The sequence below is a fragment of the Brassica oleracea genome, chromosome C8, assembly GCF_000695525.1.
Source record: "Brassica oleracea var. oleracea cultivar TO1000 chromosome C8, BOL, whole genome shotgun sequence".
Classification (NCBI taxonomy): Eukaryota; Viridiplantae; Streptophyta; class Magnoliopsida; order Brassicales; family Brassicaceae; genus Brassica; species Brassica oleracea.
In genome coordinates, this window is record NC_027755.1 from 39,837,943 (window position 1) to 39,860,283 (window position 22,341).

Consider the following 22,341-nt stretch of genomic DNA (forward strand, 5'->3'; position numbering starts at 1 on the left):
CTTAATCTTAAACACTAAACTCTAAATCTTAAAAATAAATATTTTTTTTAAATAATATTTTTTTAGAAATATTGTTATTTTTATTTATTTAATTTTTTATTTTTTATTTTAAAAGCATAATATAATTTGGCAAGTTATTTTATTTCCTTAATTAAAAGATACTAGATCTAAAATGACAACTTTCTATTGGTTGGTGAACCTAAAGGTTCACCATAGGGGGTGAACCCAAAAAAAGTTCCTATTTAAATGAGGACGTTTTAAATATTATTTATGTTAACTATTCCATCCTATATGGAACAGTACATTTTTGGTTAATCATAGAACAGTAATTTGATTTGACAAATGCATATCCAACTAAGAATTTCGAGGATAAAGCAAACTATAGGTTTTCTTTTGTTGACTTACAAATAGATCAGTCAAATAAAATGCATAATAAATCAACTGAAGATTAATATTATTTAACGTTTATTTCAGAATATATTTCATTTGTAGTTTCTGTAATTATTCACAAATAAATAAACAAAATATTTGCTGACAAAAAAATAAACAAAATAAACAAAATATTTGCGTGGTCTAGTACCTTCAATTATATATAGGGAACAATTTACATAGTACCTTCTTAATTAAAACAATGGTTTGTGTTTATATGAAATGAAATCAGATAATTAATTTTTTTAATATACATGTAAATTAAAGATAGTCCTATAGTAGTTTTTATTTTATTTTTAGAACATAAAAAAGTTAGAAGAATTATCAAGTACAATCATATTTTTACTCGGATCCAAAACACTGATAACTGTCATGCATGCTTCTACTTTCATTTTATTATTAATTGAAAAACATTGTATAAAACAGTAACTTTAGAATCTCTATATATATGTTTGTATATGAGATGGGTGTATTTTTGCGTAGGGTGGGTTCTGATTAGTTATATGTCTGACACACAATCCTCAAGGCAACATGATAAAAGATAGCAAAGATATGAAGAATGGTTGATGAAGCTTGTAAGGAAAAGACAGTCATGTTAGAAAACGACTTGACCTTAACTACAGCCCATAAAGTCCTTAACACAATATGTGATGGTACCATCTTAAATTATAATCTTCTTTTATTTTTGTGTACATATCCAATCCTAAATGGTCAAGATCGGCCATGATTTAACAGTCTGCAGCTTTTGCATAGATCAAAAAAATTGTTGCTCGAACTGGGTAGAACAAATCTTTTGTACTATCCGCTACAATACCACCCCTATTTTGTGCAAGACGACCTTCAGCATTTTTTGATTAAATGTGGTCGTTTTGGTCCCTAATCAGAGTCACGCTACAGCTCTACTATTTATTTATATGTAGGATAACTGTAAATAATCAACTTACAAGAATGTCTCCTGATTGCTTATGTTTTAACTTTTGACAACTCACACAGTAGCGAACTTAATTATATACAAGTTATGATGTTTGGGATAACACTCTAGTCAGTTTTTTCATGATAGCTTATAGATCATAGACCAATATGATTTGTATGTTGCACATATAATATTAAGCCAGCCTACAAAGCTGGAAAACAGTGAAATTTAAATTAAATTTTGAAACCATAATATACATACAATAACAAATTAACTTCAACTCACTGAAGAAAAAAAATTGAGAATAAAAAATGTTTAAAAAAAAAAATTCAGCTGGCGATGTGATGTAAACATTTTTTTACATGGACCACGCTTTCTAAATCAAAGATCTATGATTAATAGTTTGATATGATATATGCATATACATGTGTCACATACTACAGTTATATATTTCAAAAGATAATATGAAGTCAGACTATATAAAGCTGGAAAACTTACTGAAAGTTTTTGAGCCTGTATCACAGGGATGCAGGCACCAACGTCTATCTACCAATTCCCTCCACAGGAAATAGAGTTATTCTTGGGTTCAACCCCTAGGGTGAACCTTTAGGTTCACCGGCCAATAGAATTTTTTTATTTCAAATTCGATATTTTTTTAAAAAGAAAACAAAATATTATCAAGTTATATTATGTTTTTAAAATAAAAAAGTAAAAAAAAAAATAGCAGTTACAGAAAAAAGAACTAAAAAAAAAATTTAACGTCGTCAGCAAAACACTAAACCCTAGATCCTAATCCCTAATCCCTAAATCCTAAATCTTAAACCCTAAACCCTTGGGTAAACCTAAACCTTTGGGTAAACCCTAAACCCTTGGGTAAACTCTAAATCCTTGGGTAAACCCTAAACTCTTGGATAAATCCTAAACTCTAAATAAAAATACTAAACCCTAAAACTCTAAACCCTAAATCCTAAACCTTAAACCGTTGAGTGTTTTAGTGTTTAGTGATTTTGATTTAGAGTTTAAGATTTATCCTAGAGTTTAAGATTTATCCTAGAGTTTAAGATTTAACCTAGGGTTTAGAGTTTACCCAAGGGTTTAGGGTTTAGGATTTAGGGTTTAGAGATTAGGATTTAGGGTTTAATGTTTTGATGACGACGTTAAAAATATTTTTTTTGTAATTACTACTATTTTTTATTTATTTATTTTTACCTTTTAATTTTAAAAAGATAATATAATTTAATAATATTTGTTTCCTTTTTTAAAAGATATCAAATATGAAATAACACAATCTTATTGGTTGGTGAACCTAGAGGTTCACCCAAAAATAAGTCCAGGAAATATTAATGACAATTGGAATTTAGGGAATTATGAGTAGTATTTAAGAAAATTATGGCTTTACTGAAACACCAAAGCAAAACCTTCACAGTATTGTGAAATTAGGGAAAGAAGATGCTTGGTTGTAGACTACAAACCGACACATAGAACCCTAAATCTGATCAGGAGCTGTTTCCTTTGTGTTTACTTTGTTTGAGCACTAAGATATGGTCTAATCACCGAACTTCTTTTGCTTCTTTGGGTATATTTATCTCATCACGGGTCGTCTCCACAAAAGAAAAAGGTAAAATTAAAAACTTAGGGTTTCTTTATTTTCTGAGATCAAGAAACTTCCCCTATGTATCTTCACCAATAATCAGAGGAATAAGGTTGATTCATGTCCAGATGCAAAATTCTTCATAAAATATTTATCAAGTTTGATAGAAAATAGTATTCTTTTTTTTTGAGAAAAAGAAAAATAATATTCTTATTGTTTGATTTTTGTTAGAAAAATGAGATCTATCTCTGAGCTAATTAAGACCGATCGAACACTCTTTCTTTCTAGAAAGATTTTCATATTTTTTTTAGAGAACTGGCTTGAAGATTTTCATTTTTGATATAAGGAAATAGGAGAGAGAGAGAGAGATTACCGCTAAAGTTGTGGTGCAGAAGTTGCAGAGGACATAGCAAACACGATCAGATGATAAATCTATAGACATTTTTGAACTTGTGGTTTCTCTTCAATAATATCTCGCTTCTTGTTTGGGTTATATAAAATTTTTAGGTATGCGAATGAAATCAAAGAAGGAACTATTTGATCTTGGAAGAATAAATTAAAGAAAAAGCAAGCAAATAAGAGAGCAGAAGGATATAGAGAGATGGGTGGAGGAAGCGTACAAAAAATCTGAAAAGATTAATGGGGTTTGTTTTGAGGGGAAGGGAGACCAGTGGGGACTTATACTACAATGTTCTTTTTTACATAAAGTTTCTATTATTTTTTCAGAGTTGAATACTCAAGAATAAAATGAATGTTCTCGCGTAATTTTCTGCTTAGGGTAATTTATATATGTATATATAACTTAAATGAACACTTTTAAGAAAATTATTAAAATGACATCCGACTTTCGAAATACATGAACGGAAGCATATAACACATATTTGATATTTGTCGTTCAGGAAATATATGCAAGGAAAAGAAATGCCTATTTTTTTGTCGAAAAAAGAAGAAGAAATGCCTATATTTATCACTGATAAACCTTTTGACCATTGATGTATCCATTCGCCAAATGACGGAATCTTTAAGTAAATGACATCATGGAAGTCAGTTCATGAAAGATATGCAAGTCAACGAAATGCATATATTTAAATTGATAAACATTTTGACGATTTATGTGTCATTCATCAAATGAAGGTGTCCTCGCAGAATATGACGACATAAAAATGATCGGTGCAGGGCTTCGGGTATCCATTCGGGTTCGGTTCGGATCTATTCGAGTTTCGAATTTTCGGAGTCAAAGATTTCAGTTTCATTCGGATATTTTTAAATTTCGATTCGGGTTTGGTTCGGATCTCTGCGGATTTGGATAACCCATTTAAATTATTTTTAAAATTTTAAAATTCATTATATATTTTAAAATACTCAAAATCTATAGACAAAATAATATATTACATATAAATTTGAATAACACATGTCAAAATACCTAAACTTAACATATAAATTGGTTTGGTCTGAATATTTGGATAGAGAATAAATAAATATTTTAAGTATTTTTGGTATTTTGAGTATACTTTAACTATTTAAGACATTTACTTTTGATTATTTGTATATATTTTCAAGTATTTTGGATAAGTTAAAAGTACCAAATATATTTTGGATATTTTTTAATATACATTAAGTCTAAAAAATAATTAATATATAGGTTTATAAATCTATTTCAGATACATTCGGATATCCGAAATATTTCGGTTCGGATCGGGTTCGGTTTCAGTTCTTTAAATCCCAAAATTTTAGACTAATTCGGATATTTAATCAATTTCGGTTTGCATTCGGTATTACTTTTTCGGATCGTGTTTGGTTCGGTTTTTCGGATCCGGGGCTTTTACCCATATTCATGCCGGTTGTTACTTTGTCCCCATGGGCCACAGCCCAAACCTCCAAAGCCTACAAGATCTTCATATTGAGGAGACTGAACTTTGGTCGGACCGTGGGGTGGCAATAATGCTTCCTACAAAGTAACCATAGAGCCCATAATCAGGTTTCCGAAGCTGTCCCTTCCCTTCCCAAACCAAACTCTTTAGCTGCAAGGAACGTAACAAAGACTTTGATGGTTTCAATCATAGTACTTGATTTTATCTGCATTGATATATGTTCCAAAATGTTACAACAAGAGGAATAAATTCAAAACTACACCACTTCAAGTCCCTCTGAGAAATGGAACAAATTCAGAGTGGTATCTTTTGATTGACTTAACAGCTTCAACAGCAACAGCTTCATCTTCAGGGTAATAAGCAACCGGATCCGATAGATGCGGTTCTGGAATCTTCAGCACGCCTTCAAGCATGGCGTGGAGGCAGTAAGCTGCATATGTTACATGATACCCTCCTTCTTGCACCATAAGCAACCTTCCATTGCTATGCTCCTCTGCCATTGCCCTTATTATCTGCCCAATCCTTCTGTATCCATTCATCGTCAGGCTTTGTCTCCCGTTTGGATCAAACTGCAGATCCCACATTACAAAGAGGATAAGCTCAGTAATCCCCCGGGCCCCGAAACCACAACATGTAATATTAGTTTCGTCTCAACAATAGAAACATGATTTTTCAGTGAGATGAAAATTTAATTGTTAGTCTTTTTTTGAAACATTATGCAAAACTCTCAGCTAAGTTACAGACACTGTACAAGAGTTTTTTTGTTGAATAAATTTAATATTTATTAAAAAAATATATAGATTAGTTTCGTCCCAGCCGTAACTGGAACTGTGGACCTCTAACACAACGGTAAACGAAGAAAGAACTTACAGCGCTGGAGTCTTGACCAACAACAAGAACAACCATATCAGGTCCAAACCTCCTAACAGCAGGAACCACCAGCTCATTCACCGCATACTCATAACCCTTATCACCAGTGCCATTAGGTAAAGGAACATTCAAGTTATAACCCAACCCCACACCTTCGCCAATCTCATCAACAGACCCTCTCTGCGGATGAGACGACCCCCACGAGCCGTGGTTCATATGCAGCGACACCGTGAGAACCTTATCAGACCTGTAAAACCCTTCAGCCGTGCCGTTCCCGTAGTGCACATCGATGTCCACAACCGCAACTCGCGAGCATTGTCCTGAATCCAATGCTAGCTTCACGGCGAGAGCTGCGTTGTTGAGGAAGCAATACCCATCAGCTTGAGTGGGCTGTGAGTGGTGGCCTGGTGGGCGTACTAGAGCATAAGCTATTTTGCCGTGGCTGTCGAGAATGTGTTGCATTGCTGATAGAGTTGTTCCGGCTGCAAGAAGCGCAGCTTCCCAAGACCCTGGGCTCATGAAAGTACCTGCGGAGATTTCACGCCTTTCTCCTGATTTATCTGCCTCTATTAGCTTGTTTATGTAGTCTGTACAAGTAACAGAGTGTATGTGAGAAAACAGAGATCAAAGTGCACAAAGTCTCTCCCTTTAAGAAAGTGTATGCAAGAAAACAGAGTCCATAAAGTCTCTTCCTTTTTAACAGAGTGTAGGTAAGAAAGCAGAGATCACAGTGTACAAAGTCTCTTCCTTTTATCAAACTGTATGTAAGAAAGCAGAGTCCATAAAGTCTCTTGCTTTGTCAGAGTGTATGTAAAAACAGAAATCAAAGTCTATAGAGAGTAAGCAGAGATCAAAGTCTATAAAGACTCTTCCTTTATCAGAGTGTAGGTAAGAAAACAGAGATCAAAGTTCATAAAGTCTCTTCACAGAGTGTATATAAGAAAACAGAGATCAAAGTCTCTTCCTTAATCAGAGCTTATTGTAAGAAAACAGAGATCAAAAGTCTATAAAGTCTCTTCCTTTATCAGAGTGTGTGCAAAGAAAACAGAGTCAAAGTCTCTTCCTCTAACAGAGTGTATGTAAGAAAACAGAGATCAAAGTCTATAAAGTCTCTACCTTTGGATCGATCGATCGAACTACCTGAAGTGTGAAACGTTAGAAGCTCCGAGACGATTGCGAGACGCCCGGGAAGCCAGTTGACATGGGGAGCGATGGGACCACGTTGGAGAATCGAAACCATGTTCCTGACTCTGTCGGCGTTCTCCGGGTGCTTCTCAAGTACGTCGAGGAATCCGGGGTCGAGTCCTGAGTCGAAGACGCCTTCGACAGCGTCGTGTTGGAGCATTCCTTCGTGCCAGAAGACATCTACGGCGTCGGTTTGGGGTTTGAAGGTCTGATCTGAGCTGAACATAGTGGAGGATGGAGTACGGTCACAGTCTCACAATCTCCTTCCTTAGTAAGATGGCAGTTCCTAATCACTTTTTTTGTTGGTTCATTACTCCATTTCCTAAAGTGGAAAGATTCTACTAAAGTCTCCTTGGTAAGATGGCAGTTTCAGGGCCCACGGTTTCAATCCGACGGTGGCTACTGGCGAGGGAGATTCTGAAAATGGGATTGTTTCAAGGGACCTATTTTGCAAATAACTTAGTTTATTATTTGCCCCACTTATAATCTTATTATTGTATTTTGGGCCCATAATTTCTATTATCTCACAAAGTTTTAATACTTCCTACTTCCAAAGTTTTCAATAAATGTATTAAGATACTTAAAAGACGCGCAATTCTCTCAAATATACATTTTTAAGTTTTTGTCACAAAAAATAGACTTTAAAAACTAAAATGACCAAAATAACATTTTTTATTTTGAGAATTTTAAACTTTCTTTATTTTTTAAAATTTGAAATCTTATCCCCAAAACGTCACCCCTCAACTATAAACCCTAAACCCTTGAACCCTAAACTCCATACCCCACTCTTTAACTCTAAACCCTAATGTCTAGATTAATTAACCTTACGAGGTATAAGTGTATATATATTTTTTTTTATAAAACATTTAAGTCTATTTTGATCATTTTTACTTTTAAACTCTATATTTGTGACAAAAACTTATGTAGATCCATCATAGGGAATTTCTTTTAAAAGATTTTGTTGTTTTTTTTAATATAGGATATTTTCATGTTTTATGCAAATTTTAAAATAATTAAAAATAATTAAAATAATCATTGGGTATGAATGGTGACCAAGGAACGACGAAGAATAATACATTCTCTAACGTTCCTAAAAGAAATTATCATTCAAAAGTAATAATAATTTCCTCTCATTCTTTCTCATTCTTTTTTTTTTGTAGAAAATTAAAGAACAAAATTATTTCTTTTTAAATTTGAGAAGAAACAATTATTTATTTTCATTCCTGCTATTTTATTCTCGTACATTTATATTCGTTCTTTTTGTTTGTTTTCAGAATAGTCACCAATCAGATCAATGACCATATATCGTATTATTTCTTTAGTAATCAGCTTTCATAATCAAAAACAAACAAAAAATGATATGATACATCATATGTTGTTAAATAGGATTAGTGGAATTACTAAGGCAAATCTTTATTATGATGTGTATACATATCATAATGGCGACATGAAAGTAATGCAGGCAACATAACACTGGGACCATTCGTGTCATTTTGCCCCACTCCCGACGCTGAAAAACGACTTTGAACATTCCACAGTCCACCATGCGACGACTTGGAAAGCAAAAACAAGAGTCAAGACTGATGGAAGACGAAAGAAGAAGTATACAAAACGTTTAGGGGTTTTATTGTAATTACACGAAACGACCATGGGGTCAATGCTCACTCTCGTCTTCCTCCTCATCTTGCTATAAAGCTCAAATCACAACTTCCCCAGCCATGTCAAGATTCTGAACCAAAATGGGATTGCCTCAAAACAAGCTCAGGTCTTTCTGCATCTTCCTCTTGTCTCTTCTCACCCTCACTCCATTGGCTTTCTCGGAGATCTTCTTAGAAGAGCACTTCGAAGGTGAAGTATCATCACAACATTCTTTCTATCTCTTTAAAAAAAAAAAGTTTCCACCTTTAGGCTTTCTATTTATAGAATTATGCAACTAACTTAGTCAGATGTGTTCAGGTGGGTGGAAAAGCAGGTGGGTCTTATCTGATTGGAAGAGAAACGAAGGCAAAGCCGGTACCTTTAAGCACACCGCCGGTAAATGGCCCGGCGATCCCGACAATAAAGGTACTTCCTTTCATTGTCTTGTCCTATGTTCTCTAGTGTATTGGTTTTGATCTTTGAAGTTGACTTAAGTGAGTCAATAGAATCTTTATTTGGTTTAACTTTAATGCATTTTTTTTTTATTGTTTCTTTTTTGTGTTTAGGTATTCAGACATATAATGATGCCAAGCATTACGCAATTTCTGCAAAGATTCCAGAGTTTAGTAACAAGAACCGGACTCTTGTTGTCCAGTACTCAGTCAAAATCGAACAAGACATAGAATGTGGTGGCGCTTACATCAAGCTCCTCTCTGGCTACGTTAACCAGAAGCAATTTGGTGGTGATACTCCTTACAGGTTAATCTTCTGCCTTTATCCCTTAATGTCTTCTTTTAGTGAACATCAGCTTCTAGAAGGTTATATACAGTCTTAGTCAAGTTGCCTTGGTCTAAGTTATAAGGCCAAAATGGAAATAACAGTGAAAGTGTTGATTTAGTTCGGATTCATTTTTATCGGATTCGGTTTACCAAATTATATGCAATATTAGTCAAGTTGTCAGGTTTGGTTCGGTTCGGATTCATTTTTATCAGGTCGGGTTAGTTGTGTTTGAGGATTCTCATTAGTACTTTTTTTTTCTATGCAGTCTAATGTTTGGACCAGATATATGTGGCACACAGACGAAGAAGCTTCATGTTATACTTTCATACCAGGGACAGAACTATCCAATTAAAAAGGATTTGGAATGTGAAACCGACAAGTTAAATCACTTCTACACATTTATTCTGCGGCCTGATGCTTCTTACAGCGTCCTTGTTGATAATAAAGAGAGGGAGTTTGGTAGTATGTACACTGACTGGGACATCCTTCCTCCAAGGAAGATCAAGGTTAAAAATGCAAAGAAGGTAACTCCAAGAGTCTTTATTAAATGCAATGAAGATTGCTAAACCAATTATTTGCATGATTGGTTATACTTGCTTAGCTATTATGACTTATGATGGATTACATTTTTTGTTTTGCAGCCAGTGGACTGGGATGACAGAGAGTATATTGATGACCCTGAGGATGTCAAACCTGAGGTAACTTGTTTAGTAAACATGGTAGTAGCAATATAGATCCATACTAATTTCATCAGGCGGTAGTTAGGAACTTTATATGAGATCATTGATTAGGCGGATGTCTATACCGATTCTTTTATATTCTAGAAAAATCGTTTTGTTTATGTCTGATTTACCCGAACACTCAAAATACTACTTGTTCAGTTCACATACTGCTCATTCTTAGTTTGAATCAGGCAATTGATTCTTTTCATTTTTGTGACCAGGGTTATGATTCGATTCCACGTGAAATCCCAGACCAAAAAGCTAAAGAGGTATGTGGACTCTTTAATTGATTGGTTTATAGTTGTGTTTTAGTAGTAGTCTTATGATCTTTTTTTGTTGGAACTAATAGGTTTGTGATAGTGTTGCTAAGCTTTATGTCTTGTATCTCTCTCTCTCTTTTATTGTTTTGTAGCCTGAGGACTGGGATGAAGAAGAAAACGGACGCTGGGAACCACCAAAGATCCCAAATCCAGCTTACAAAGGTTCTTGGAAAGCAAAGGTACTTGACTGAACAGTCATTCAATGGTTATATAGATTAAGCCAATTTGTCTTCAACACCATTTGACATTTTATCAAAACATTACAGAAAATCAAGAACCCGAACTACAAGGGAAAATGGAAAAACCCATGGATAGATAACCCAGGCATGTTTCTATGTAATTTGTTATTTGTGTTTTGGGCTGGATTACTTCTTGTTGATGCTAATAAGCTTGAGGTTCTCGTTTTTGTTTTCCTCAGAGTTTGAAGATGATCCAGATCTTTATGTTCTGAAGCCTATAAGATATGCAGGCATTGAAGTATGGCAGGTAAGTTCTAAGTTCCATCTAATAATTAACTATCAATATAATCAATCCATCACCAGATAGTTAGTTTATATGATAGTCAATCTAGTGCACAGCTGGATTGAGAAACTGATGTTGTTAATACTGCAGGTGAAGGCTGGTTCAATATTTGACAATATCTTGATCAGTGATGACCCAGAATATGCAAGGAGCATGGTGGATGACTATTTTGCTCAGCACAGAGAGGTAGGTTTCTCCATGCCTTTAGGATATCATCTTTTTTTTGCTTCTTTTTAGACAAAGTTAAATGAGTTTCTGCATGCTTTTATTATAGAAAATATCTTATTAGTAGTAATCTGATGTGCTTATATATACTCTTCTGATATACCAACCAGTCTGAGAAGGAGTTATTTGCGGAAGCTGAGAAAGAAAGAAAAGCTAGAGAAGATGAGGTTTGTAGTTTTCAAAACAACTTCTTATTTTGCTTTTCTAGTCTTCTCTGTCTATGTTAGTCATGATCTCATACAATTTGACGATTGCAGGAAGCTCGTATAGCACGAGAAGAAGGGGAACGTAGACGAAAGGAGAGGGGTGACCGGTATGGACACAGGGACAGGAGGCATCGTTACAAACGGGTACGTACACATTGAGACCAACTCAGTTCTTTTGTTTTTTTTCTTTTTAACACTGTTAGTTGTGGAACACAAGTGACTATGTATAAATGTTTTGTTTTACAGCACCATCGACGTGATTACATGGACGATTACCATGTAAGTAAACTAAGTGGTTTTATATTCAACCACTTTTAAATGCTTTATGCGTTTTAGTACTGAATCATCTTTAACCGTTCTAAAGTTGTATGATTCTGAATTTTCGTGTAGGATGAGCTATAAGGCGCAGTGGTGGCCTGGTGGGGGATTTGGCAATGACAACCAATAAAAGCAAGTATTCATTAAAGTCATACCTAGAAAGCTGGAAACTATATGGTTGGTTTTGTAGTTTCTATGATTGTAATATGTATCATTTCCTGTAATTGTTATTTTTTTGCGGGTAAAAATGTAATCGCTGAAATTTATATATATTCATAAATGTATTCTGAAGTTACATGCGTTGGATATTTATAAACATATTGTCAAAGTTTAGATCGTCTCGTCTCATGATATTATAAACACAAACGTTACAAATGTATGAACTGAAAGTTTTTTTAAAAAATACAAAAGCCACAAATGTTTACTTGATAGTTGATACAGAATAAATTAAAAAAAAGACAGTAGAGCCAATCCTCAACTTATACACCCTAATACGGATGATGATGATGATATGTATGTCGACCATTACCATTCTAACAACTCATATCCCACTCGCCAAGAAACTATACCACAGACCAAAACAAAACGAAGGTAAATCAATAAGAGTGAAAAAAAAAAAAGAAAGAAAACAAGATATTGAAAGAGAGGACTAACAAGCCCGAACGAATAAAACTCTACAAATCACTACTAAACCACCACCAAAACTGACTTCTCTACCCTTTCGTCTACTGCTCATCTTTTCTGTACAAAAAACACGAGAGGAACACCAGACGGCACAGATGTTACAAGTGTTTTGGTTGCGGTTATGTATGTGGCACGAGTGCCTCTTCGTCTACGTTACATCCACGCCAAAGAACCTCCTTTGTCATTTGCTGTTTGTGGACGTCCTCTTGTTGGTGTCGCTGGCCTATTTGCGTTCAGCTCCTGCACAAAAAAGAATACCATGCTAAGTACCAATAGTCATGTCAAACAATGAATGCACTTAAGTGAATCAATAGCAACCTGCATCCATGTGTCTTCTGTATGTCCTTCTGGTGTTTCAGTTGATGAAATTGCTGGAGGTAACGGATGAATGAGCTTAGGAACCACTACAAGATCTCTACCCAATACCAAGATAGCCCCAGCATTGTTTGCAGTACCTGAGATTATTAACCAAACATATATAAATAATCACATCAAGCTATCCGATCAGATTATGGCACTAGTGAGTCAGTCCATGCACATACCACAATAGTTTGTAGCGGAAAAGAGAGTTATCAAATGCCCCTGAGCAAAACGCTCAAACCCATCCATCACGCACTCGTGTGCACGTACAATTAACTGAAGATCATTATTGTTGCAAAACTCCATGACACGGTCAGGCTGCAATTGCCAAGTATTAGTCAATAATAGTACAGGTAAAAAAGAAATGCAAAATAACACTTCTCGATACGGTAAGTTACTGGGAGCAAACTATAAATCTGAAACAAAGGAAAATTACTCACCCCAAATGTAACCAATCCAGGGCCTCTAGCGTTGGGTCTTAAACCTTCAACACTGTCATTTTCAGTCGGATCCGACCTAACAAATTCCAAATTAAAAAAAACTAGCAAGACTTCGACAAAAAAAACAATAGCCAGAACAACCTACAAAGGACATGTACTGACCATAACAAATCCATGAGCACAATGGAGCCAGCGTCCATTGTAATTGGACGTTGAATATTTTCTATCTGCTCCACATGATTTATAGAACGACCAATACCCCCATGCATACATATAATTTTCTTCTCAATCGATGCGGCCAGAGGTAGCCAATTAAATAAACGGTTTATCCGGTGCCACACCCAGATTCCGTCACGTTCACCCTGCAAAGCAACCACAGTATGAGAGAACTAAACGTGGAACAGAAACGAGAGATTTAGAAGCAGAATACATTACCATTCGCTCAATACACTCTATTCGGAAGCCAAAAAGGGCATTAATATCCGCAGCTTCATGATTTCCCCGAATTAAGTGTACGTTATGCTGGTACTCAACCTGCAGTAACGAGAGTAGAATGTCAAACCCTCTACGGTCAAGCAACTAGAACACCTGCAGCAAGTCAAAACTAACATAATACGATTAGAGTTACCTTTAACGCAAGCAGAAGGGAGATTACTTCTAGACTGTGTTGACCCCGATCAACATAGTCCCCTAAGAAGAGGTAATCGATGTACCTGACAATTATACAACAGAATGAGGCAATGTCCCCGCAAAGAGAGCAAAAATAAAAGAAGTAGCAGCCTATGATGTCAGAATTTTTAGAGGTGCACTTACGAAATGTCTCCAGCTGTAGATGGTGAACCATATTCATCAAAAAGGCGCATAAGATCCCCAAACTGTCCATATAGATCACCAAATATTTTGATAGGAGCTTTAAGTTGTAATACAGTTGGTTCACTTGAGAAGATACGTTCTGCACTATCACAAAGATCAGCTATTTCATTGCAATCTAGGAAAAACTGGCGTCGAACTGGAGGCTTCCACCCACGAGGCTTCAGAAGATGAGCTATCACCTAGCGACACATAAGTAAAAAAAAGTTCATTAAAAACCCCCAGAATAGGTAGGCACTTGCCAGCTACTAAGTGAATCTTTAGACATTAGACACCCAATTCCCAGTTGAACAACATAGAAAACGCAAAGTAAGTTGGTGGTAACGCAAACCAGGAGATTATATATATATATATATATATATATATATATCCTTTCAATTTTTATCACTGCAACCAAACGATTAATCAATGCCACACCAAGAAAGCATCATTTCACAATTTGTACCCTTTATCATAACTTTTACCAAATGTATTACTGTATTTTTTAAACCCATGTTTAGGATCACAAGATTTTATTTGCAATACTTCATTTGGAGAACAAAAATCTTTACCTTCTTAGGAACACTATTGATTGACATTTGTCGATCTAATAATTTCCTTGCTGCAGTTGCACTTTCTGGTGTCCCATAACTGACACGTCGTCCCTCATTTTCAAATTGATCAATAGATAATTGTCTAACCATTCCACCCAAGGCGCCACCAGTTTCTGCAGCAACCACCACCTAGTGACATAGTAGCAGAACCATTATAGACCAAAAATGCATTTCTCGTGAAACTCTGGGTAAGAAATACTAGTAACTGAAGGAACATGGTGTTAAATATATATTTTAAGACTTTAGATGTCACTCAAAACAATAAGGGCGGCACTCACGGCTCTATGATGAAGACGAATTCCTGCGGGAGTACCACCGGTTGATCCCATAGAATCTGGCTTTAGCGAAAATGTAGGAGTCCCACTAGGTGAAGTTTCTCCACCACTATCTGGGAGCTCAACTTCACCATTGACCTGCCGTGCCTTGGCAGCAGCCAAGGTAGCACTGATCGCCTCAGCTTCTGCCGCTGATGCTTCAACAAGATACTCTACACCCTTGCTTGTTCTCCTGCAAAGTTGTGTTGGATAGGTCACTACAAACATCACCGTGTTGACAATACAGCACAAGATAAATCAATATTAAGGAAGTTGGCTAACCGAGTTCCTGGAAGTACTGCATTTTCAGAGCTTATATCAGTATACATATCACCATTTACGGGGGGTGCAACAGGGCTTCCCAACACAACGGCACCATCAGCGGCTGAATCAGCCAACTCCCTATTTCTTTCATCTGAAAAACCATATCTTCCAGGTAACCGACCGGGTGGCGAATTTGTTGCTGCAGCTGCAGCAGCATGAGAAGCAGCATATGTTGTTTCCGCAGCCGAAAGATCCTCAGCAACCAATAGGCCATCGAGTAACACCCCTAAAGTATCAAAAATAGATAGTTAAGTAGGTGTGATGCCATCTTTTGAAATTGAACAGGTACAACAGATTACAAGATGGAGGGAACTAATTTTTGGAGAAATCCAAAACTAAAATCCTGATATAATCCCTCAGATTTGAACCAAAAAACAAAACCTAGTTAAGAAAGTGTAATTCCACAAACCAGCCATACGATGTATATTGTGCCACATTCAGTGAAAAATCCAATCATAGAAATCAGTCCTCCTCATAGAGAAGCATGCAGGAAATTATGAAACTTAACACTATCAGATCAAAATTAGGTACATTGAATTAAGTCCTGCCTAGCTTTTCTCCTTACCTCCACGTAAACCGCCATAGATAAATATCAAATCACCAACTGCAGCAGCAGCATGCCTACAACGCCTAGTCAGCTCAACAGAAGCATCACCACCAGCTGCATCGGCACTGTACCTGCCAGTTCTAGGACTAGTAACAACTGATTTCGTATCACACCATACACCTGCTGCAGTATCCAAGACTGTACAAAGACAATAGGTTAAATAATCAGAGAACTGTAGGTCCACTCAGTGCACACATTAGTATAAAACAATTATGTACAGCTCTCGTCTATAAATAAGCCACATTTCAACTATCTAAAAGGCTTCAGTGATAATTGTATTGCCAAAACAACCTCGATTCGCAAAAAAAATAGCAGCATATTCCTCTATAAAGCTTTGGTTTACACGTGAGACACATTTCAACAATGGCCTACAGAAGACTCAAAAGGGTGCATCTATTATCAAGGAAACATAAGTATTCCCTCATCAACCATCCAACATCACAAAAATCGATCAGATATTCAGATTGCATCTCGTTGTTTGCTAACCTGCAACACTGGATGAGTCTTCGACCATGCGTCCACCACCAAGTGCCCCACCGGACACATGAAGTCTTGCATTTACAAATACCTAGATAAGCCATCAAACAGTTTAATTATTCTGATGAGGCCAGATAAGAGAACTAAAGAGTAAGAAGGATCCATACTGCTGCATGCTGATATCTAGCAGATGGTGAGACACCAGGGGCTATGGCCCATTCCCAACGTCCATCTCTGTGCTTAGCAAGTCCATATGCACTGGCCAGAGGCTATCAATTACAAAAACAAATCAAGCATTCAAGACCAAGGCAGTTCACTGAGTTTCAAATTTCACTCTACCCAAATTTGACAACTTCTCAAAATAAAGGTCATCAATAAACAACTAACTGCTAATATCTTTTCTTTGTTGACAATAGAAGTTATAGTTCGTTTTCTCTCGTAGGAGCTTCACAAAGTCTGGGATAGAAGTTAAGCTTGTCCTACTATAGACTGTGTTTAAACACAAACTCTTGTTTAATTTATTTTTCGGAAAGGATGTACATCCTCCTCTTCATTGCACCTAAATTTTTAGTTGGGAAGAAATATAATACTTTCCAATTCACATCTCACAACAACGCAGAAGCCAAAATTCTAAAATCACACTTACCACACTATTTGCATCTCTTCCCCCGCAGAGGAGAAGAAGACCATCGGAACGCGCACTTGCAGTTGCATACCTAGGTACAGCGCACAAATAGCAAAAACATTAGTACACCAGTGCAAATCACACAATTATAAAGGAATTGTAATCAAACTTACATGCAGGGAGGTGGACCTTCTCCTTCTGGTTCCAACTTACGCCATTCATAAGGCTTGGCAGCAGTATCCAAGGCCCACACATCAGCGAGTGGACGTTTTCCTAATAGTTTAAAACGGTTTTCAGAATGAGGAGCTTTAAGGAGAATATAATGCTCCAACATAAATTACTGAGATAAGCCAACGTTGAAAAATGCATACCATCATTTCCACCGATTGCCATGAGATACCTTTGTCCAACAAGTGCCATGACATGTCCATAACGCGGTCCTGGTCCAGGACCCTGAACAACAACCCTGGAAAGAGAACATAACCTATCTCACGACACAAACTAATAAAATGAATTTTAAACCAAGAAAGCCACTTGTGGCGGGTTTATTTTCAAACCTGTGCCATCGTGGCCGTTGCTGAGTGAGATCAAGAACGTGAAGATCTTCGGCCGATAAACCAGCAGGACCAATTCCACCCTGCACCACAGAGAAAATTCAGAATCACTTTCAATTTTCAAAGCTGACTTAAAAAGATCATCTTCGATTGACAAGCTTAAATCATTCACATAATATAATAAGCATTGCTTTTCCCTTACCTGAATAACTACCATGGTCCCGACTGCAGTTGCAACATGTGCGGCTCTTGGGGTTGGTGGTTCTCCAAATGGTGTAAGCCTGTAACCTCATTTCATCAAATCAACTGGTATCCAGACATACATATAGGGGGAAAAACAAAGAAAGTACACATCTTACACTCACCTAGTCCACTTATTAGAAAGGACATCATAACAATGAACATCGGCAGTTGCTCCAGCTAGCCCTGCACAAAGAACACCCTAATTATATATTACAACCGTGCAAGTCGAGGAACCTCAAAAATCAGCAAGAACTAGAACATAGAATCTATAAGCGAATCTATAAGCGAAACGTAACTATAGATCCAAGAACTAATGGAACACAGTGTTCTAAAAATCGGGTCTAGGCGTTTAAAAAAATCGGTCCAACATCTGCCTAAACAATAATCCTTTATAAGCATAACCATCAACTAGTGATTTCTAAACATTGGCTAATATAGTATTAAACATCCAAATAACAATGTTATTTCCAGCTACTACTACACCAAGCTTATTGGCTTTGCCAATCTCACATGAAAAAGGTTGCAACTTTAAACATGACAAAGAGGCAAAAGAGACATACGAATGCCAGCACTTGGAGTAGCCGAAGTCGGAGTTCCCGTGCCACCAGAATTACCCTCAAGCGCCGTCGCGCCACCAAACAACACAAGACGGGGACCAATATAACCAGGCGCCCCCTCCTCGCCAACCGCAGGCACCGCCGTCAGCGTGTGGCCGCACCTAGGCCCAGGCCCATCCTCCTTCTTATCCATCAACGCATCCACTACCGAGTACGTCGGCGCACACCTCGGACCAACAACTTGCGGCGGCTGCTCCTGGGAACTCGCCGCTTCGGGAGCCGATCCGGAATCCGCCGGCGGCGATTCGTCGCGATTCGCCTCCCTCTCCATAGGCAACGGAGATTGGGCTTCGTCGTGGCCACGAGAGTCCCGATCTTGATCGGTCTCGGGGAGCATAGACGAATCTTCATCCATTATTAATTATCAAACCTAACGAGGAAATTAAATTTTTTTAAAAAAAAAAAGTAAATCTAACTTAGATCGATCCAGCTACAGAGCCGCCGCGTCTCTGATCAACATCTATCTCTCTCTCTCTCTCTCTGTTTCTCCGAGATTGAATTCGAAACCCTAGCTTTCCCACGGTGCAGATCCTCGGGCCTTATTGGAAAAGCAGAAACAGTTTATTTTCCAGGGAAATTAAAACGAAGCAGACATTCGCGGAGTCCGGGAAAACGAAATTCGTCTCCTCCTACTATGATTTTTTTTTTTTTTTAATTGAGTTTCTTTTCTCTTTCCTCCTCCCTCGCAATTATTTTCTTTTTGGGGAAATTAAAACCAATAAATGGAAATAACAGATATTCTGTTCTGTTATAGGAAACTTTTTGATTTCGAATATTCATTTTATACGCTAAATTTACAGATTTGATTAGTATTTTTTTGTCAAATAAGGTATAAAAATACATGAGATAACTGTTTTAGTATAAAAACAAACATCAGAAATGTAGATTCAAATTCATTTTTACCAATAATTCAAAATTAATCAAATGTAACTCAAGTTACTAATCAAAACCATAATCTATATTAAGCAAAATTACAGTATAAAAGCCCTTAAATAACTAGAATTAACAAAACTCTAAAAATTAAAAAAAAAAAAAAAACTTTTTAAGTATCTGTTGACAAAAAAAGTATCTTAGACTGATAATACACCATCTCATCTCTATCACATAAACTTAATATCTTTGCTACGATGACTACACTTTGGTCACTTGTCACTATTCACCACATAGTGAGAGGCCTGTGTTAGCAGGTTTCTGAAAAACTCTAACAAGAGGCATCCCATCACCACCCTCTGCGTTCTTAACCCTCCAGTCCCTGTCCTTCTTCCTCTGCGGCTTCTTATGCTGCTTATGCGACGCCGTCTCCTTCTTCACCGCCACTTTCTTAGAAGACGCAAGCCCGTTCGCCACATCAAACGAGCTCAAATCATCCAGCACATCATCAATACCAGGAACCTCCTCGCTTTCCTCCTCATCATCATCCGAACCTATCTCAGCACCTAGTATCCTCCCACCTTCTCCTCACTCATCGTCCCAAGCGCAGAGCCGGTCCTGGACCAAGCCTAATGAAATATGACTCAGGGCCCCAAATTTTTTGAAAATTTGTATATGTAAATAGGGACCCAAGAGCACTCTCACTCACTGCTCTAGAGTTTCTTGCTCTGACGATCTCTTGAGCCTCACACTGTAACCGTCCCAAGAGCTCTGTCTCTGCCGCATATCACAACTTCTGGATCTTCTGTCTTTTGAAAGTTACCGGGTTGTCTCCATTGCTCTTTCAAGACTTTCCCTTCCAGGAGAGCTGTAGCGGCCATGGCTGACCAGAAGACGAAGAGGATGTTGTTGAGGCGAAAATATTCTGCCCATTTCTCCCTAGTCCCTATAGAAGTCAAACCACTTGATCAGAAGAGGGTTGCTTACCTGACGTAAGGAGGTAAAAAGATCCGCCTTGTTAATTAACTAGAAGCATGAGTTTCTTATGCTCATCGATCTCTCGAGCATATGCCTGTGTCAGGATGTATCTTGAAAGTTAGTGATAAGGATCAGGGATACGGTGTCAGATGGGTTTAAAGTTGCAATACCTCAAGATCAGGACAACGGTAGAAGAGTGTATCTCTAGCATCAACTACCATAACAATCTAAAAAAAGGAGAAGGATTAAATAAACAAAGACGTTTAATGAGACGGTTACTTTGCCAGGGACTTACCAAGTCACTACGTTCAAGCACTCGCCAAAGCTGTCTACAGATGTCGAGGTTCTTTTCGAATGGAGTCAACACAAGCTTTTCGTTTTCCTCTAGCCTAAACACAGTCACATGAGAACAAGTAAGCATTTATAAGCAAATGGCAATGAGTCACATAGAAAAGTGCACATGACGAAACCTATTCACACATCAACTTTTTTCTCCTTTCGAGCTTCTCAGTAATATACAAGGGAAAGAGATTCGCTCGAGTACATCAACAACTTATAAATGTCCATATATTTCATCTTTATTTGTTTTCTACTAAAATCAAGAAAATAACGATATTATTATTGTTATTGGTGTTAGACAATATCATGTGACCAAAGACAACATGTTAAGTTGTTAACTGTCACAATGAACTTTATGATAATTGTTAATTAAAAGAATACGAATATTAAAATTTATATAATTCCTACAATTTTATTCTGACTCTATGATAATCACATATTCACATACACTATAGGATCTGATTGGTAATGGCTGTAGCTTTAAAAATTTTGCTGTAGAAAAAAATTTGTAGATTTTTTTGCTGTGGCTTTAGATTTTATTGCTGTAGAATTTTATGCAAAGCACTAAACAACTGCTTTGGATATTTGGCTCTGCAGAGCACTTGTACAGCTGTAGGTTATTTCAAGAGCTGTGGTTTCAAAATAAAAAGTAAAGCTTGATTGCTCTGAATTTGATGGTGTAAAAATAAATAAGAATGTGTACAGCACCTACAGCGACTACCAATAACCCTCGTGCTCTCAGATGCAAACTACTAAGAAAAACAAATTTTGAGAGACTGTTTTTCTTAAAAAATCTGGAATTAATCTTATCCAAGAGGTGGACCCACAATATCAAAGAATATGCTGAGGTGTCACAAAGCTATTGACTGATAACCATCCTCGAAATCTTTAATGTCGTCCACAGAACCAATCTATTTCATGTTTTGTGGATGTTAGAAATAAAACAAAGGAGCTCAGTTTGGCAGGAAGAAGCAAAGAAGAAAAATGGCCGCAACATTTGGAACCCCATCGACGGTGATAGGTCTCGGAGGATCATCTGTTTCTCCCATCAAGGCCAAAGCTCTCTCTTCATGTACTCTTGTCTTTCTTTTGATCATATCTGAATAATTGAGTTAACATATAATATTCATATTGATTTGTAATTTCTGGTGATGTTTTCAGCTTTTCTAAAACCAACATTAAGAGCGAAGAACCCTCTGAAAGTCGCCGGAGCATCGGGAGGAAGATTCACCTGGTGTGTTATCCTTTTATATTTAACTGAACTTAAGAAAACTTGTTTCTCAAGATATCTTTAGGGCTTTTTCTCTAACAATAGTTTTATTTGTGTTACATAACGAAAAAGCTTTGAGAGGAACTGGCTGAGGAGAGATCTGAACGTGGTGGGGTTCGGGCTTGTCGGATGGCTAGCTCCGTCTAGCATTCCGGCGATAAACGGGAAGAGCTTGACGGGTCTCTTCTTTGAGAGCATAGGAACTGAGCTCGCTCACTTCCCAACTCCTCCGGCTCTCACTTCTCAGTTCTGGTTGTGGCTGATCACTTGGCACTTGGGCCTCTTCATATGCCTCACCTTCGGACAAATCGGATTTAAGGGCAGGACTGAAGATTACTTCAAGAAATAAATCATTCCCTCTTGTTCCATCTGTACTTATTATCTTACTCTCTCTCTTGGTTCTGTGTATTAGTATGACTCAGAATGAAGCTTGCTTTCGTTTCCTATATTTGATGTTTCATTCAGTGCCGACCAGTGTTTACAAAACCGGTTCGATCACCGGGTTCAACCATGATGTTATTCTTAATAAAATTATTAAACTCAGATGAACCTTATTGGACCATGACCAAAAACTTATCAGGTTCGG

The 22,341-nt window shown here is 37.0% G+C and overlaps 6 protein-coding genes across 12 annotated transcripts in view; 2 read left to right on the top strand and 4 right to left on the bottom strand.

Annotated features, from left to right (window-relative positions):
- LOC106308013 (putative axial regulator YABBY 2) overlaps positions 1-3,615 on the bottom strand; it is a 5,649-nt gene extending 2,034 nt beyond the window's left edge. The window contains exon 1 of one of the 2 annotated variants that reach the window (XM_013745121.1): positions 3,307-3,615. In XM_013745121.1, the coding sequence (XP_013600575.1) occupies positions 3,307-3,375 (69 nt within the window). In that variant the 5' untranslated portion in view covers positions 3,376-3,615. The remainder of the gene's footprint in view (positions 1-3,306) is intronic. The other variant, XM_013745119.1, reaches the window with a different exon arrangement.
- A 1,375-nt stretch (positions 3,616-4,990) lies between these two features.
- Positions 4,991-7,345, bottom strand: LOC106308256 (histone deacetylase 8). Of its 2 annotated transcripts, none has more exons than XM_013745402.1 (3): positions 6,791-7,345; positions 5,675-6,261; positions 4,991-5,373 (listed from the first exon to the last, which is right to left on the bottom strand). In XM_013745402.1, exons 1-3 carry the CDS (start codon positions 7,083-7,085, stop codon positions 5,071-5,073), a joined length of 1,185 nt encoding a protein of 394 aa, XP_013600856.1. In that variant the 5' UTR covers positions 7,086-7,345; the 3' UTR covers positions 4,991-5,070. The 2 variants fall into 2 exon arrangements, with proteins under 2 accessions (XP_013600856.1, XP_013600857.1); XM_013745403.1 differs by having other exon boundaries at positions 6,815-7,236.
- A 1,048-nt stretch (positions 7,346-8,393) lies between these two features.
- Positions 8,394-12,196, top strand: LOC106311670 (calreticulin-3). The gene is made up of 14 exons (XM_013748922.1): positions 8,394-8,707; positions 8,816-8,923; positions 9,064-9,256; positions 9,543-9,801; positions 9,919-9,975; positions 10,221-10,268; positions 10,412-10,498; positions 10,586-10,643; positions 10,738-10,805; positions 10,932-11,027; positions 11,177-11,233; positions 11,324-11,416; positions 11,519-11,551; positions 11,663-12,196. The coding sequence occupies exons 1-14, from the start codon at positions 8,599-8,601 to the stop codon at positions 11,672-11,674; spliced, it is 1,278 nt and encodes a 425-aa protein (XP_013604376.1). The 5' UTR covers positions 8,394-8,598; the 3' UTR covers positions 11,675-12,196.
- LOC106311669 (serine/threonine-protein phosphatase BSL2) lies at positions 11,966-19,017 on the bottom strand. Of its 2 annotated transcripts, XM_013748921.1 has the most exons (22): positions 18,715-18,995; positions 18,242-18,643; positions 17,804-17,864; positions 17,641-17,719; positions 17,442-17,521; positions 17,256-17,350; positions 17,058-17,157; positions 16,906-16,975; positions 16,427-16,528; positions 16,269-16,350; positions 15,741-15,920; positions 15,134-15,401; positions 14,816-15,044; positions 14,496-14,666; positions 13,888-14,126; positions 13,703-13,787; positions 13,510-13,608; positions 13,237-13,436; positions 13,075-13,150; positions 12,817-12,952; positions 12,593-12,729; positions 11,966-12,514 (listed from the first exon to the last, which is right to left on the bottom strand). In XM_013748921.1, the coding sequence occupies exons 2-22, from the start codon at positions 18,633-18,635 to the stop codon at positions 12,428-12,430; spliced, it is 2,970 nt and encodes a 989-aa protein (XP_013604375.1). In that variant the 5' UTR covers positions 18,636-18,643; positions 18,715-18,995; the 3' UTR covers positions 11,966-12,427. The 2 variants fall into 2 exon arrangements, with proteins under 2 accessions (XP_013604375.1, XP_013604374.1); XM_013748920.1 differs by having other exon boundaries at positions 18,242-19,017.
- A 373-nt stretch (positions 19,018-19,390) lies between these two features.
- LOC106310704 (GTPase LSG1-1) lies at positions 19,391-20,697 on the bottom strand. 4 transcript variants are annotated; one of them, XR_001263853.1, is made up of 4 exons: positions 20,442-20,697; positions 20,317-20,373; positions 20,156-20,240; positions 19,391-20,051 (listed from the first exon to the last, which is right to left on the bottom strand). XR_001263853.1 is itself a non-coding variant. In XM_013747929.1 (3 exons), exons 1-3 carry the CDS (start codon positions 20,565-20,567, stop codon positions 20,187-20,189), a joined length of 237 nt encoding a protein of 78 aa, XP_013603383.1. In that variant the 5' UTR covers positions 20,568-20,697; the 3' UTR covers positions 19,391-20,186. The 4 variants fall into 4 exon arrangements, 1 of the variants encoding a protein (XP_013603383.1); XR_001263852.1 differs by having other exon boundaries at positions 19,391-19,797; positions 19,878-20,240; XR_001263851.1 differs by having other exon boundaries at positions 19,391-20,240; positions 20,442-20,535; positions 20,627-20,687.
- Positions 20,698-21,367: 670 nt separating this feature from the next.
- On the top strand, positions 21,368-22,298 carry LOC106307647 (photosystem I subunit O-like). The gene is made up of 3 exons (XM_013744660.1): positions 21,368-21,557; positions 21,647-21,719; positions 21,828-22,298. The coding sequence occupies exons 1-3, from the start codon at positions 21,470-21,472 to the stop codon at positions 22,102-22,104; spliced, it is 438 nt and encodes a 145-aa protein (XP_013600114.1). The 5' UTR covers positions 21,368-21,469; the 3' UTR covers positions 22,105-22,298.
- The last annotated feature ends 43 nt before the right edge of the window (positions 22,299-22,341 follow it).

Coding starts and splice junctions, on each gene's coding strand:
- LOC106310704 (XM_013747929.1), bottom strand. CDS start 20,567: ATGCTTACTTGTTCTCATGTGACTGTGTTTAGGCTAGAGGAAAACGAA. Junction 20,374..20,441: donor TGCTTGAACGTAGTGACTTG/GTAAGTCCCTGG, acceptor TCCTTTTTTTAG/ATTGTTATGGTAGTTGATGC. Junction 20,241..20,316: donor ACCGTTGTCCTGATCTTGAG/GTATTGCAACTT, acceptor ATCCTGACACAG/GCATATGCTCGAGAGATCGA.
- LOC106311669 (XM_013748920.1), bottom strand. CDS start 18,653: ATGGATGAAGATTCGTCTATGCTCCCCGAGACCGATCAAGATCGGGAC. Junction 17,351..17,441: donor CAACGGCCACGATGGCACAG/GTTTGAAAATAA, acceptor TTCTCTTTCCAG/GGTTGTTGTTCAGGGTCCTG. Junction 12,953..13,074: donor CTGGATTGGTTACATTTGGG/GTGAGTAATTTT, acceptor TGGCAATTGCAG/CCTGACCGTGTCATGGAGTT.
- LOC106308256 (XM_013745402.1), bottom strand. CDS start 7,085: ATGTTCAGCTCAGATCAGACCTTCAAACCCCAAACCGACGCCGTAGAT. Junction 6,262..6,790: donor TTCGATCGATCGATCCAAAG/GTAGAGACTTTA, acceptor TTACTTGTACAG/ACTACATAAACAAGCTAATA. Junction 5,374..5,674: donor TTGGTCAAGACTCCAGCGCT/GTAAGTTCTTTC, acceptor TGGGATCTGCAG/TTTGATCCAAACGGGAGACA.
- LOC106311670 (XM_013748922.1), top strand. CDS start 8,599: ATGGGATTGCCTCAAAACAAGCTCAGGTCTTTCTGCATCTTCCTCTTG. Junction 8,924..9,063: donor CGGCGATCCCGACAATAAAG/GTACTTCCTTTC, acceptor TTTTGTGTTTAG/GTATTCAGACATATAATGAT. Junction 10,644..10,737: donor CCCATGGATAGATAACCCAG/GCATGTTTCTAT, acceptor TGTTTTCCTCAG/AGTTTGAAGATGATCCAGAT.
- LOC106307647 (XM_013744660.1), top strand. CDS start 21,470: ATGGCCGCAACATTTGGAACCCCATCGACGGTGATAGGTCTCGGAGGA. Junction 21,558..21,646: donor GGCCAAAGCTCTCTCTTCAT/GTACTCTTGTCT, acceptor TGATGTTTTCAG/CTTTTCTAAAACCAACATTA. Junction 21,720..21,827: donor TCGGGAGGAAGATTCACCTG/GTGTGTTATCCT, acceptor ATAACGAAAAAG/CTTTGAGAGGAACTGGCTGA.